The sequence below is a fragment of the Perca flavescens genome, chromosome 3, assembly GCF_004354835.1.
Source record: "Perca flavescens isolate YP-PL-M2 chromosome 3, PFLA_1.0, whole genome shotgun sequence".
Taxonomy (NCBI): domain Eukaryota; kingdom Metazoa; phylum Chordata; class Actinopteri; order Perciformes; family Percidae; genus Perca; species Perca flavescens.
In genome coordinates, this window is record NC_041333.1 from 28,172,951 (window position 1) to 28,189,547 (window position 16,597).

The window sequence follows — 16,597 nt, forward strand, 5'->3', positions numbered from 1 at the left end:
ACAGAGAATGAGGATCAAGAAATGGGTTTTACACACATGTAGCAATATCGCACCCTAGTGATAATACAGGGTTATGGCAACTGATGAATATTGTGAAAAAACAAAGCATAAGCTAATATGTAGAAAACAACCATTAAATATGTGTTATTATAAGCATAAAGTCTCATAAACACAGCAGGTGTAAACCTTAATGTTATCCATAAATATAAAATCTAAGACAACCAAGATACATAGGGGAGAGGAGCATAAATGAAACTCGTTCTGCAATCCCAAAATTGATTTCAACTTTAAAAACATCTGTAAAGACATGAAAAAAAAATCCTTTGGGAATAAAACCAAATCACACAGATCAAGCACAGCACAGAGATAGTTGTGGATGGATGGTTAGGAGGTGGAGAACAGGCTTAGAGAGAAAAAGAGGAAGATGATGATGAAGCAGAGCAGCCAAGCACACTAGTTGCTCCTTGTCTGTTGCAGGGGTCAGTGATAAGAGTTGATCAGATTTTACAGAATGTGATCTGATCACACCGTCTTTTTCTCAATCTTCTCCTGCAGCAGCCATCTTCAGCCAACTGACCACATGTTTCTCAATCTCCTAAGAGGTGGAGGGAAGGTTTATGAGGACTTTATCATTTATATGTTTGTTATGCATATTACACAGTAACATATCACTTTGGCATATATACCTCTCTGGCTTTCTTGAGCGAGCAGCGGTCTGTGACTTTTCTACTCATCATATCAGCACAGTGAGCAGTGTCCCTAATGAAAATGGTCTGGGCTTCCTCTCCGTCCTCTGTCCTGTCCTGGACCACCGACAGCTCCTTCCATGGGTCAACTCCACCTGTGGTAATAATGATATATTTTTTAAATGAGTCAATAAAATCCTGAACCACCATTTTGCTATACCCTCACCAGTCATTTGTTGTGATTTTGTCTATAGTAAACCCAGTCTTACCATTGACATAGAGGACCCTGTGTGTGTGTGGTTTGACATTTTCTCCATAGTAAGTGTTTGTGAAGGCAATGCGTCCAGGCAGGGAATGCTGGGAAATGCCAAACAGCATGGGACAGAATTGAGTGTGGGCTTGAAGGGTCATCATCCCAGAGAACGGACAAGTGGCATCCTCACAAGTCTGGTCTACACACACACACACACACACACACACACATACACACAACGAAGGAGTGTCAGGACATAGCAAGAAAATGGTTGACTATGTGTTGATCCAGATTCTAGTGTGTGTGTGTGTGTGTGTGTGTGTGTGTGTGTGTGTGTGTGTGTGTGTGTAGTACAGAAGCCAAACTCGGTGCAGGTCTGGTAAGTCCACTGTCTCTCCGCTCTCCTGCCTAAGGGGAGGGACGTGTCCATCATATCCTTCACTGTTTTCTCATGGGAGATGTCCAGACACGGTTCATCACTGGTGGAATGGTAGATCTGCACAAGCAAACACACACAGGAAAAAACACACATACAATAATAGAGAAAACACCTGCCTTTGGGTCCCTAGCTGCATAATTCTACTGGCAACAGATATCCTAAATGGTTGCACCTTTTCATTTTAACTCTAGGGGGCAAGCCTATCTCTAATAAGGAATTCATGAAAATGGCTCAACAGGGACATCTGGTGGTTATACTGTGCATGAAAAGAAAAAACTACAAGCTGCAGTGTACTGTTTGAGATTTCCATACCTTAGCAAGTTTAACAAGGCGGTTGTAAGCCTCCATCTCCTTCTCATATGCCTTGCTCGTATTGGTCATAACACCACAGAGCTCATTAATAGACATGAGCACTCCTTCTTCGTTGTACTGCACTGTTCCCATGACGATGTCGGCCAGGTTTTGCATTAGCTCAATCTGAAGCAGGTGTATAATAAAATAGTTATTTTCCACTCAGAAGCATTTGTTCTGCATCAGAATGGAAAAATAATGAATCAAACAAATATGTTTCAAAACAAAAAAAGTTTCCCAAACTTTTTACAGTCCCGTACACCTGAATGCAACTCAACTTCTACTTCAGAGGAAAACATTGTAGGTCTACGATTACATTTCATGACAGTGAAATGTTACTGTTAATGTTAGATATTCAGATTTTACTCACAAAATATCACAAATAAATGATTAATTAATTTTAGTTTAGTGGGCACATGTTAAAAAATCGAGTATGTTCACTACACCAGCATGCACTGAAAAAAATATATTAAATCCTCAAAAAAAAGGACATGCGAGATGTCACAAAGAGTTCTCATTGTTAAGCCTAAGAACCACTAAGTGTTTCCCTTAAAGCATCTCATTGTCACCTGATCATCAAGATTCTTAGGGATCGTACAGCAGCCAAAATCCATGGCCACTTGGCTAGCATTCCCGCTCATCAGTGCTTCCACAGCAGCAAAGGCTTCCCGCACACCAGCCAGACACTGCAGGAAGGGGATGAGGGTGAATTTAACACATGTGAGAGGCGGAAATGTAATACCTGCCGTACAATGCACAGACAAGCAGCTGTCCTCACACCTTTTCTGAGCCACCAACTGCTTTGTTTGTAAGACTCAAGCCAACGATCTGTAACAGAGGAAATCACAGATGTGAGAGTAACAATGTTGTTATTTAAAGGAGGCATGTATCACTAGGCTAACTAGAAAATGCATTTCCTGTAGAAAATGCTTGTGAATGCTGAAAGGCTAAATTGCTTAAGGTAAACTGGATTGAAGTCATAATTGCATAAGAAGAAGATGAAGTAGTTGAAATTGAAATGTTGAATAATACCAAAAATGTATTAAACAACAGGGGAATATTTTAAGTTTAAAAAAAGAAAAGAAATATCATGATATTTCTTTTCTTTTAGTATAGTATAGCATGTCAAAAAGTCACAGTATAGGTATGTCAAAAAGTGATAAAAAAGTCATAATAGTAGTCAATAAAAGTCCCATTATAGAATGTTGAAAATTAAATCATAGTAGGCTATACTATATCGAAAAAGGTTATATTGTAGAATGTCAAATAAAGTGATAGTATAGTATGTCGAAAAAAAGTGATAACAAAGTCATAGTGTAGTATGTGGGCAAAAAGCCATTAAAAAGTCTAAGCTTATGGGTGCCGGAGTAGCTCACCTGGTAGAGCGCACACCCATTTATAGAAGTTTACTCCTTGCCTCATTGGCTGTGGGTTTGACTCTGACCTGTGGCCCTTTGATGCATGTCATCTCCCCTTTCATAAATATTTTTTCAAATAAAAAATGCCTTAAATGGCCAAAATAAATAGTATTGGATGTTGAAGAAAAGGGCCAGCCCAGACTGGGAATCGAACCTGTGTCAGAGTCTGCAGTTACTACTTGCAGGTTGCCTGTTGGAGCATTGCTAACCACTGCAAAAAAAGTGGCCAGAGGTAGGCTACGTATACCTTTATAGACAGTATAAAACATCAGCGTGGCCTCCATCAGCAGGTTCAAACTCCTCTGAGACGGTTCAGCTGATGAGTCACTTCCTGTTTGGAGAGTTTTTAAAATGTTTTTACTCTTCGTCCTTAAAGAAGACAGAAATATGTTGGGACTGACTTCTTCCTCTGAGGCGTTTATCCATAAGAGACTCCTTTATGAAACAGAAAAACATAAATGGCCAAGGTGGGATTTTAACTCTTAACCTATAGACTGTGAACAGTTTCTTTTCCAGTTGAGCTCTCAGAACTCTGAAAAGTAATCTCAATATTTAAACTAAGGTTCAACTTCACAGAGTCGCTTCATTTCTATGAAGCAGGTTTTAGGTTATTTCGTGGATAGATAAATGCATTACACTATATTAAATGGTTTGATTGCTAATCATTTATGTCTTGGAAAGTGTTAAGGGTTTTTTCAAGGATTACCAATACATTTAAGATGTCCAAATGGATTATCTGCATGTTTAAGAGTTTTTAAGGGGCAACAAAAGAAAGAGACAAGGTTCCGACGCGTAACTATCGGTAAGCAGGGTAAGCGCATAGACAATCCGTGCGTTCATGGACATCGGAAAAACGTTTTTCCGAGTGAAAACGTCACCATTCACGTAACGTCCTGTGGGAATCAGAGGTGAAATCGCGGTGAAATGCCTAATAAACAACAAACGAGAACAAACGAGCGGAACAAACGAGCTGCTTCGTAGGGCGGATCTTGGCGTGGCTATAGTGGGATTCGTAATTTGCAAGCGGGAGTAAGCATAGATATATATCTATCGGAGTGAGAATGGGTCAAATTAATTTCCTTGTTTCTGTTATGAAGACGAGACGTGTGTGACTCGAACATCTCACATTTACCAACAAAACGTACAGCGAAAGACCGTGCAAAACATTTCAGACGGTCCTGCCAAACTGCATACATTTTAACATGTAGGCTACGCTGTAACGTTTGCAGCGGGCGGGGCTGCTGCTCCATTTTCACCGCGACTGACGCACACAAACACACACACACACACACACACACACACACAATCACACACGGTGGATGCAGGAAAAAAACGCAGATGAGAAGACACGATGACCTAAATTGAGGACAGCTACGCTCGTTATTGTAAGTGCAATGATAAGTTGAAGTCCAATAAGTACTTTATCAAACCGTTTGAATGTGTGTGTGTGTGTGTGTGGGGGGGGCAGGATAGGAAATTAACTAACAATGTAAAGATCAACAAGCCACTGACAGTGACAGATATGTTCATATTTGATTAATTCAATAAATTATTATTTTTTTGTCTTGAATCCTCCAGCCATTTTCATATTATACCAACATTTGCAGCATCCTGAGCCTTTTTGGTAAAGTTCCTAGGAAATCTCAGCCCAGAGTAATTAATTAATAGTAATAATTATTATTCTCCCCAAAACAAGTTTCCTTTTTATTTTTAAAGAACTATACAAAAAAATTGCAACTTTTTTTGCAACTTCCACTGTCTTCAACTTCATTGCAACAAACATACAAAAGACATTGCAACTTTTATCGCAATTTTTTACAAAAGCTCCCGTGAAATCAGGCATTTTGGGCCGCAACAATCTCAAAAAAAGGCTGCAAAATCCTGGAAGGACTGCCCTTGTATGTTTTTTCATGTGTTATGGTGCGCATTCACCAGTGTTTTTTTGTTGTACTCCTGATTTTGTCAGTCATCTCATCTCTTATATGCTGTGTCTCTATGAGACATCTACGAGATGTTAGCACTTTACATTTTTTTTTGTCTGCAGGCTGTTCAGCTAAACGTATTGAAGTATTAAGGTATCTAAAGTGTAAAACCCCTTAACATTAACAAAACAACATGACAGGTAACTGCGCTTTGTGTCATGTGACCTTCAACACACAAAGAGAGAGGATTAATATTAAAGAGACTGTTCTTCCCCAGATTAGATTACAAAGAAAGGACGGGAATTATAAAGTAAAAAAGTGTAGTAAGTAAAAAATAGTCTTGTTTGTCGAAAAATGTCATAGTATATAGAATGTTAGAAAGTCTGAAAGAACATGCAAACTCCACAAATAAAGGGGGCCAGCACAGACCTCAGTCAGAGACTGCATTGCCTACCTGTTGGTGCTTGTTGGAGCAGTGTAAACCACTGGGCCACTGTGCTACAAAATTGAGTATGTTGAAATTAGTCATAGTATAGTATGTTGAAAAAAGCCATTAAAAAGGCATAGTAAAGAAGTGATAAAAATAGTCATTGTATAGTATGTCAGAAGCGTGATGAAAAAATCATGGTATATCAATTTCAAAAAAAGTGTTAAAAAAGTAATAGAATAGTATGTCAAAAATAGTCATGGTATGTCGAAAAAAGTCAGGAACAACATGCAAATTTCACCAAAAAAGGGCCAGCCAGGGAATCAAACCTGGGTCAAAGGATGCACTGCTTTGTTGGAGCAGTGAAAACCACTGGGCCACTGTGCTAACAAATTCAGTATGTTGAAATTAGTGATAGTACAGTGCATCAACAAAAAGCAGTATGTTAAAAGAAGTGATAAAAATGGTCATAGTATAGTATGTTGAAAAAGTGATGAAATGTTGAAAAAAAGTGATAAAAAAGTCATAGTATGTCGAAAAAAGTCATAGTCTATATAGTATGTCGAAAAAACTGATAAAAAGGTCACAGTATAGTATGTCGAAAAAAAAAAAAAAAAAAAAAAAGTCATAGTATAAAAATCATAAAGAAGTCAAATATTATGCCAGAGAAAGTCTGAAACAACAAGCAAACTCCACAAAAACAGGACCAGCCCAGACTGGGAATCAAACCTGGGTGAAAGTCTACAGTGTCTACTTACTTCAGCAGTGCTAACCACTGAGCCACTCCTCCACCAAATAAAACATGTTGAAAACAGTCATAGCATAGTATGTCGAAAAATAGTGAGAGCATAGTAAGTCAAAGAAATTCTGGAAAAAAACATGCAAATTTCACAAATAAAGAGCCAGTGCAGACTGGGAATAGAACCTGGGTCAGAATCTACTAGGGATTGTTGAAACAGTGCAAACCACTGTGCCACTATGCTACCAAATGTAACATGTTGAAAACACTTATAGTATACCTGGGTGAGAGACTGCAGTGCCCGATGCTGAGGTTTGCTGGAGTAGTACAAACCACTTGTCCAATGCTCTATCAAGTTGAAAACAGTCATAGTATAGAATGTCGAAAAAAATTGTAAAAAAAAGTCATAGTATAGTATGTCTAAAAAGTGATTAAAAAAGAGAATATATAGAATTTCAAAAAGGTGAGGAAAAAGTCATGGTATAGTATGGCGAAAAAAATGTGACCAAAAAGTCATAGTGTAGTATGTCGAAAAAAGTCATAGTATAGTATGTTGAAAAAAGTGATAAAAAAGTCATAGCAAAGTATGTTGAAAAAAGTGATGAAAAAAGTCATTGAATAGTACGTCAAAAATAATCATGGTAAGTCGTAAAAAGTGATAGTATAGTATATTGAAAAAAGTGAAAAAAAACGTCGAAAAAGTGATGAAAAAGTGAAATAGTTTGTCAGAGAAAGTCTGGAAGAATATGCAAACTCCACAAAAAAAAGGTGCCAGCCCGAACTGGGACTCAAACCTGGGTGTGAGTCTGCAGTGCCTATTTACTGGTGCTAGTTGCAGCAGTGCTAACCACTGAGACACCATCCCACCAAATTTTGAAAAAAAAGTGATAAAAATGTCATTGTATAGTATGTCAAAAGTAGTCATGGTATGTCAAAAAAGTGATAATATAGTAAGTCAAAGAAAGTCTGGAAAAACATGCAAATTTAACAAAAAAAAGGGCCAGCCTGGACCATGAATCAAACTTGGGTCAGAGACTAAAGTGACTACCTGCTGTTGCTTGTTGGAGCAGTGCAAACAACTGGGACACTGTGCTACCAAATTCAGTAAGTTGAAAAAAAGTGATAGTATAAGTCAAAGAAAGTCTGAAAAAACATGCTAATTTGACAAGTAAAGAGGTAGCACAGACTGGGAATCAAAACTGGGTCAGAGAATACAGGGCCTACCTGCTGGTATTCATTGAAGCTGTGCAAACCACTGGGCCACTGTGCTACAGAATTGAATGGTTTGAAAACAGTCATAGTATGGTATGTAAAAAAAAAAAAAGTAAGTAATTGTATAGTATGTCAAAAATAGTCATGGTATGTCGATAAATGTGATAGTATAGTAAGTCAAAGAAAGTTTGGAAGAGCATGCAAATGTAACAAAAAAAAAGGCCAACCTGGACTGTGAATCAAACCTGGGTGAGAGTCTGCAGTGCCCATTTACTTGGGTTCCTTTGAGCACTACAAACCACTGGGCCACTGCACTGCCAAGGTGTTGAAAATAATCATAATATAGTATGTCGAAAAAGTGATTAAAAAGTCAGAGTATAGTATGTTGAAAGAAATGATAAAAAAAAGACATAGTATAGTATTTCAAAAAGGTGATGAAAAAGTCATGGTATAGTATGGCGAAATAAAGTGACCAAAAAGTCATAGTGTAGTATGTCGAAAAAAGTGAAAAAAAAGTCATAGTATAATATGTGGAAAAAATTATGAAAAAGTCATTTTATAGTATGTCAAAAAAAGTCATAGTATAGTATGTTGAAAAAAGTGATAAAACAGTATGTCGAAAAAGTGTCCAAAAAAGTCATAGTATAGTTATGTCAAAAGAAGTGATAAAAAAAGTCATAGTATAGTATGTCAAAAAAAAAAAAAAATAGCCAACCAAGACTGGTAATCAAACCTTTGTCAGAGAGCACACTGCCTACCTGATAGTGGTTAATAGAGCAGTGCAAACCTCTGGGCCACTGTGCTACTGAATTGAGAAAGTTGAAAAAAGTCATAGTATCGTATCTCAAAAAAAAGTAATTGTATAGTATGTCACAAATAGTCATGGTATGTCAAAAAAAGTCATAGTATAGTAAGTCAAACAAACGTGCAACATTTACAAAAAAAAACAGCCAGCCAAGACTGGGAATTGCCCAGAGGTCAAAGACTGCAGTGTCTACCTGCTGGTTATTGTTGGTGCAGTGCAAACCACTGGGCCACTGTGCTACCAACTTCAGAATGTTTGAAACAGTCATATTATAGTATGTCGACAAAGTGATAAAAAAGTCATTATATAGTATTTCGAAAAAAGTCATACTATAGTAAGTATGTCTAAAGAAATCATTAAAAAAATATCATAGTCTGCAGTACCTACCTGCTGGTAGCTGTTGGAGCAGTGCAAACCACCAGACCACTCACTGTGTTACCAAACTCAATATTTTGAAAACAATCAGAGTATAGTATGTCGACAAAAAGTGGATTTAGAATTCTCCACCAAAATTTCTTATGTGGATAATGCTTTCAAGTAGCATTTAGATAATGTTGGGAGGTAAAATTAATTAATGAGAAATTCAACGGTAAAAATTGTGATTTGTTTTGGTAATATGCTCACATTTATTTCTCCTGAAGCTTGTCAATGTGCAAGGTTTAGTTGCACAGGGGGAATTTTGACTCATGACCTCAGTATTTTAAAGATCCTGGCCCTGCTAGTATGCTAATATTGTGACCATGGTTTGTGGCAGTTTACATTGCTGTAGGCAGAGAAGTCCAACTTCGCCTTGACAGGAGCAGAGGAGGCCACAGCTCCGTACACCAGGTGGGGAAACTGCGGTAGGATGTAAAAGGAACAGAGACAAAGGAGTGACAAGAGCTACAAAATGAATAGTTAATACAATTAATACATAATGTGTTGTTTATTTTCTGACCTGCGTGGCATATGCAGAATAGAAAAAGCATTTAGTGCCTTTTACAAACATGGAAATTCAATATAAGGTTGGGTTCTAAGGCCATTTTTAAAGTGACCACACATGAGATAGTATTATTGGAAAAATCTGGTGATATTCAATGTACTGTATATATTATTATTGTTTAACATTATTATTGTCAACAAATCTCATTAGAAGGTACCACCAATGAATTTATTCTTCAAACAAATAATGTCTGTGTAGCCAAAGCCTGATATATGTTATTTTTCTGAGTTGTCCAAAAACTATTAAAAACACATCAATAAGCCACAATGCTGCAGTGGCTGACATGTTTGATATGATGAGCACAGCCACCGTAACTTTATTTTGAGTCAATCCCACGTATACCATCCTGCTGCTGTAAATGCTTGCTAATGTAGTGTCCAATCCAATCAGTAGATTATTAGTTATCTAGGACCTGAGTGTGCCACTGAATTAACTGTCTGTCTTGTGCTAGAAAATCTTGTATTATGCACATTTTTTCTGAACCAGGCAGACAGAGCTCCAGAGTACGAGCCTCCGAAGCTAATCCAGGTGTTCTTGTGGCTCAGATTGAAGTTTTGGCTGATGTAATGTTGGAATACAGCCAAGTCAGCAAGCCTGGACAAAAAAAAACACACAGAAAGAATGTTTAACCCTTTCAGTCTTTCACCTGACACACATTATAGATACCATCCGCTTATCTAGGGTCGAATTGCGGGGCAGCAGCTCCAGCAGGGGACCCCAAACTCCTTTTTCCCGAGCCAGATTAACCAGCTCAGACAGGGATCCCGAGGCATTCCCAGGCCATTATAGATACATGACATACAAATGTAATGGAAAGAAACAGGCACACATGGGGAAACACACTAGGTTTCTCTCACTTGACTGTAATGTATAAAAAGGAATAATGAGTGAGGTAAAGAAAGAGACATTCACACCTCACCTGTCCCGGAACATGTACTTGGGGTCACTGGGATGGAAATGTTCAGTTTTTATTTGATCTATTCAGTAGTTTATAGTGTCAGTATGCCTATTGCTATGAATTGTACCAAGGCAAGGCCCGGACGGATACTTAAAATTTGATTGGCTCAAACACAGCACACACACACACACACACACACACACACACACACACACACACACACACACACACACACACACACACACACTCTGGTAGGGAGCCAACACTAACGCCTGCTGGCTGCTCAGGTGTGCCAGGTTCTCCGTTTTGAGTCCGTCAGGGTTGATGCTGTCACCATAGAAACGGTGCTCCAGAGCCAATAGCAAAGCCCCGTTCTCTTCAGCCATGTCAACATGGTGACCTGGGAAAACATGGTCAAAGCAGATTAGATTCAGTGTGTAGCAAGGTTTACTGTAATACTTTTTTAAGCAAGAAACACACTGACACACTGATTAAATGTTTTGAAGATGCTAAAATGTGTGATGGGGTGATGATGCACTATCAACCCACTACACTGTAGGGCCTATAGGTATGTTAAAGTAATTTTTCCCCATTAAGAATGGTAAGAATTTTTTTTGTGCATATTTTCATATAAAGTCTGACTGTAGATGTGTTACATAAGGTGATTTCTGAGTATATATTTAATCTGTGTTTATGTATGACTTGATTTCCTTTTACATAAACATTGTACTGCAGGCTAGAAGTTCTGCAGAGCACAACAATAGCATGAAGAAGCATGAAGCACTGTTCAGCAGAAAGAGTGTGAAGACAGCAATATTGAAATTCCAAATTTAACTGATGGAAACATGGGAGGAAAAAGATGTGAGGATTTGATGGGTACTGACAGAGCGCATCAAAGGGCAGGACAGATAATGCAAAGAATACACTCGCAAACAAGTTTCATTTTACTAAAACTAACTAACTAATGTGATGCTTCACTCTTTGTTTCCATTTTTATTTCTAAATCTGCCAGCGGGTGTCAGCCATTTTCTGTATTTTATCTGTTTGACCAATCTGCTGTCTGAAATTGTGTGACAGACCGGCGAGGACGTGTTGCATTTTACTGTACCGGCCAGAACATCAAACTCAAAGATGGGCCCTTCTCCTCCGATGAAGAGGAACACTGGACCATGAGGACGTTGCCAGTACGCCTCATTCACAAAGAACCTCTGGAAAAAGACAGGCAGAGAGATGCAGAGAAAGAAAGGCTTTATTCAGGTTCACCCAAACCAGCAGCACATTCAATGTCTTAGTGTAAGTAATCCTTTATTTAAATCTGCGGTGGACACATTTGAGAGCCAAAAGAAGCTCAATACATGCTGTTAGGAGACGTCGTCTTGTCGGTGCCTAGTGGAGTTGGGGAGGTAAAAAGGTTAAGATAGAGAGCTCACTCACTGCTGAGCTAACGTTGGTAGCAGTTTAGCTCTTGTCTGTAGAACAAAATGAAAGCAGCAGGAGACTGATTTAAGGTGACAAGGCAGTTGTTTCAATAGATTTTCTGCATTGGAAAAACAATGAATGAATGAATGAATGAAGAAATTTATTTCAGACATATCAAAAATAAACCAAAGTATCAAAGAAATATACTAATAAGTTAAATAAGCAAAACATGCAATGAACAATAAGTAACATTGGCCAACTTAGACATGTCTGAAGACATGTCTGAAAACAATGAATGATGCTCAGAAATAACATGTTTGAAAATAAATATTGTCTTTGTCTAGGTTGTCTACGGAGGCCCTGAGAGGCAAGTGATTTAAAAAAAAGAAGTGATTATTTATTCTATTCTATAGAATTATTATAACTCTGATCTGGTAAAATAGGTGATTTTTTTTTTTAAAGTTACGTTGTTTCATCTGTGACAGGTGGAGAAAAAAGGTGATTTTTTTTTTTTGTCAGGATCATTTTCCTACTGTAATGTGTTTGTTGTTATAATTCTCATATGGGCCACAAGAGGCTGAAGTGCACCACTACCCCTCGTTCTAAATGGGACAGAAAGCGTTCATGTTTTCTTCCAGGTTGAGTTTTAATTTCTCCAAGCACTCTAAACACAAGGTACAAATGAAAATTCACCTGGAAGATAAGTACCTGCCTAAACTTTTGTTTTCACCTGTTTTTACAGATGAAAGAAAGTCACCTTTTCTTACAAGTCATAAACACAGGAGAGAAAAAAAAACAATTTAGATCAGACTTAGAAAATGGATCACAAGAATTGTTTTCTTTCACTTTCCTCTCAGGGCTTCCATAGTTATGAAATCACAGAACCTTGTGTCAGTGTTCTTTTGTCATCACTTTAAGTCAAGTGTACAATTGCTTTTTATGTCTCAAATATCAGGCCTGTATCGTGTAATCATCTGCTCCATGCACTCACAATGGACAGGCCATTGATCATTGATATTTCTCTACCTGAGGGAAGGTGCTAACGTCTTGTCGGTTGAAGTGGTCCAGCTGTTGGTGAATCCTGCCCTCCTTAACATGTTGGAGAGGCTGACGACCACTGACCGTCTGCTTCTGGAGATGCTGCTTGGCTTCCTGCAGCTGGAGATTACGCACACGCTCCTTGATCTTCCTCAGAATCCGTCCTGGCATTTAAAGAGGAACCAAGCATCAAGGAAAAGAGAGGACAATTGTGCACAGTCATGGAAAAAATACAATGGTGGTGGTACCAGAGCTGATAACTTCTTCTAATAAGGCTCCTATGTGGCTCCACCAGCCGTTTGATTGATTAAAACAGGTTATGTTCATGTCAGTGAAGTGATGGTTGGCAAAAATACTTAAAACTCTACCTAAAAAATCTCTGATCTATTTCAGGAACAGTCAACATCTAACATCAGATACCCAAGGGATTCACTGTCACCAGTAGCATCTGTTTTCTTTTGTCTTCCAGCTCAAACTTGACAACTGCAAACATAAATAAACTCTACCTGAAATAATGAGCAAAGAATGAAATATTACTCAATTGCCTCAGCATTGTCATATTTGTGCTATAAAAGTATGATTTCAACTTTTCAAAAACCTTTGCAAATCCTGATACGTGTGAATTGCTTTGATTTATTTTGTATATTCATCAAGCTGTCAAGTTACCAATTTCAAATCTGTGAGTAAATTATCACATTCAGAGGAGCATTCATCAACTCACCAGCATCAGTGAAGTTCAAGACGAGTAGAAGGATGAGACAGTTGGCCGGTGAGAAAAACATCTTTACCATCAAATCAGAATACTAGCTAAAAGAAATGTGTATACAATCTGCAGGACTTGGGAGGATCTCCACCACTCACCAGCTCCTTATATAGTCCTCGAAAGTGACTGCAGTGATGAGGTGATCCCTTGATAAATGGCTGCGGAAACTGTCATATGACCTATGCATTATTATGAGACCAGAGTGAGACTGTGTGTGTGTGTGTGTGTGTGTGTGTGTGTGTGTGTGTGTGTGTGTGTGTGTGTGTGTGTGTGTGTGTGTGTGTGTGTCTATCTGCCATATAAACTGCTCAGCAAAATAGAGCGTTGGCTTGGGCTTGGCTTGGTATAGTAACAAGATCTCTCTGCCTTGTAATGGCTTTTTTTTTTTTGAGTGGTTGAGTTAGAGCAGCATTTTCTTGACTTCCTCTTTTCCCCTTAATGTGCTGCACCAGGATGTCAAAGCGCGCACACACTCACACACACACACACACACACACACACACACACACACACACACACACACACACACAGAGGCTTAATTCCAGTAACACACTGTATCTCTTTGGGGTCATGTATTTTTGCAAAATGTCTCTCTTCTCAGAGTTTGTTGCTCTAAATCTACTAAATGCTTGAAAATGTAATGAAGGCCTATCTTGAGTTCACTCAAGCCTGGAATCACAGACACTTGTCTTAAAGGTCACTGTTGAGTTTTTTAAATAATAAACATCAATGTAAATCCTCCAATTTAAGGATGTATTATCACATTAAATATCATCATGCAGTTTCTCCAAAATGAGCTGTGAAGAACTAACCCCCATCCTGACACTTGATAAAGGGTAGCATGTGTACCTTCTGTCTCTTCAGAACGTAGATCTTATCAGCATTCAAGTCATGAATGCTAAGTGCATTTTCCATTCGGTTAAAATATCTAATTTAGATTGCAACAAGTTGGTTATTTCAATAACGTCACAGTGACCACAGTGTCACAGTGTCACGTAAACTTCCTATTCATTTTTTAATCCTCTCTCGCAATCTTCCATTTTGTACATCTAACCTCACTTCATACAAATACAGAGCAGAGGGAGGAACTGACGTGTCCTGTGCTTGACTGCAATATTTAATAAGATACACCGAAACATTGCTTTTCTCATCAGGCAGGCTAGACATGAACAACACCATGGAAGATGGACTCATACGTGAGTCAAATCTGGTTTATGCTCTGGTCTATGGCTGCATCTTAGCACTGGGTCTGCCTCTTAATGCTGTGTCGCTGTGGATTCTACTTAGACGCCACAGCCTCAAATCTCCCAGTGTCGTCTTCATGGTCAACCTGGCCATCTCTGACCTGCTGCTCGCCATCTCCTTGCCCATGAGGGTCTACTTTTACGCCACAGGTACCTGGCCACTGAGCCCTGAGGCATGTATCTGGACCACAATGCTCTTTCGCAGCAACATCCGCTCCAGCTCCATCTTCATCACCTTCATTAGTGTGGACCGACTGCTGGCTGTCGTCTACCCTCTGAGGTCACGCCATCTCCGAACCACTTCCAACGCCTTGAAAGCTGTTGTGCTCGCTTGGCTGTTTGTGTTGGCGTTGAACACCCCAGAGACATTGGAATTTTCAAAATTCATAAAGCGTAAGAATGACAATACCTGTTTTGAATTTCAACGTGGGCCTAATGTCACCAATGATAACGGTTCCCAACGCATCTATCATAAATCAACATTTAGTACTTATTTACCGTCTGTGTTAGCATTCATCCTACTGGCAGTCAACGTTGTGTGCACCACGTCGGTGTCTCGGACTCTACGCAGTGACTCAGCAAGGGTCAACAACAAGGTGAATGTCATGCTAATTTTTGTCATGAACTTGGTTATGTTCATCATATGTTTCTTGCCTATGATGGTTCATTTATTATTTCTTGGGCTACCTGTGAGTACACCTTTAGTATGTCTTGCTAGTTTTAACTGTTGTCTGGATCCACTTTTGTATTACTTTTCTCTGGATGCCTTCTGGAAGAACAAAGAGGATATAGAACTTGCAAGAGAACCAGACCACCGACATACTATTTCCATGTAGTCTCGCTTTGCCAGACCTTCCTATACAGCGCTGCGGGCGAGGGTCTAGCTAGTCCACACAGCATTCCGGGATGGGAGAAAAACGTGCTCTGGTTCATAGACATTTCTTTAAACCAATTGTGAATCACAAACCGTGGCACTGTCTGGCGCTTAGCAAAATAGCCTCAGGAAGAAACTTGTTTTGGTGGAACACGTGTACGTTCAAAAGTTGTTTTAGTCGTGCAACAGAAAACTCAGATTTGACAGATAGTCTAGCTAGCTGTCTGGATTTACCCTGCAGAGATCTGAGGAGCAGTTAACCATAGTCCTCATAAATCCACCGAGGTTTAACATTTCAACACAAAGAAAGCGGAAGGTAACGGACATCCGGCCAAAAGGGACAACCTTTGGAATTATTGCCTGCACCGGAGCAATCCTGGAAGTGGAATGTTGTGGAGCAAGCAACCATGACGTATGTCCTCATTCTCAATTTTAATCTTTAATTTTCATGAGATGGCGTCAGATTTTCGGATTCTGATTTCTTTTTTTTATTTGGGTGTGGGAGGGATACTCGTTTGGCTTCAAGTTCGACAGTGTGATAGATTTTCTTTTTTTTTAAACAAAAAAACAACAACAAAAACAACTTTGATTGTCTCTTTATTAAAATGTTTGTGCAAATCTTGTAAAAGAAGTGGAAAAACTAGGCTTGTAAATGTAAGTTGCTATTATTAATTCATGCTTATCAGTTGTAACATCACATGCATTGAAAGATTCCAAGTCGTTTTAGAGGAAATTATGCTTTCTTGCCAAAAATTAAATGGGAAGATGGATGCCATTTTTATACATTTGAAGCTATACAGCCAGGGGATGGTTAGTTAGTTTAGCACCAAGACTGAAAACAGGGAAACAGCTAGTCTGGCTGAACAGAGCCATACCAACTGTGTCCCCCCTGCTTCTAGTTTTTATGCTATGCTATGCTATGCTATGCTATGCTATGCTATGCTATGCTATGCTAAGCCAAGTGCTTCCAGGCACTATAGTTTTACCATGAGAGTGATTTTGATCTCATCTAACTTTGGGCAGAAAGCGAATAAGTGTATTTTTCTAAAAGATGTAACTATTTCTTGGCAAGCAAATGTTCTATTATTTTGCAGCTGACTGAAATCATCTTGTGTTATACCTTCTCC

The 16,597-nt window shown here is 38.8% G+C and overlaps 2 protein-coding genes across 2 annotated transcripts; one reads left to right on the top strand and one right to left on the bottom strand.

Moving 5' to 3' along the window:
* Window positions 1–538: 538 nt before the first annotated feature.
* On the bottom strand, window positions 539–13,371 carry prss16 (serine protease 16). Its single transcript, XM_028574007.1, has 12 exons — window positions 13,311–13,371; window positions 12,578–12,753; window positions 11,241–11,340; window positions 10,403–10,532; window positions 9,705–9,828; window positions 9,012–9,089; window positions 2,510–2,557; window positions 2,299–2,415; window positions 1,691–1,855; window positions 1,294–1,435; window positions 687–841; window positions 539–595 (listed from the first exon to the last, which is right to left on the bottom strand). Exons 1-12 carry the CDS (start codon window positions 13,369–13,371, stop codon window positions 539–541), a joined length of 1,353 nt encoding a protein of 450 aa, XP_028429808.1.
* A 1,146-nt stretch (window positions 13,372–14,517) lies between these two features.
* LOC114552915 (lysophosphatidic acid receptor 6-like) lies at window positions 14,518–15,432 on the top strand. The gene has a single exon (XM_028574009.1). The coding sequence runs from the start codon at window positions 14,518–14,520 to the stop codon at window positions 15,430–15,432; it is 915 nt and encodes a 304-aa protein (XP_028429810.1).
* Window positions 15,433–16,597: the final 1,165 nt, after the last annotated feature.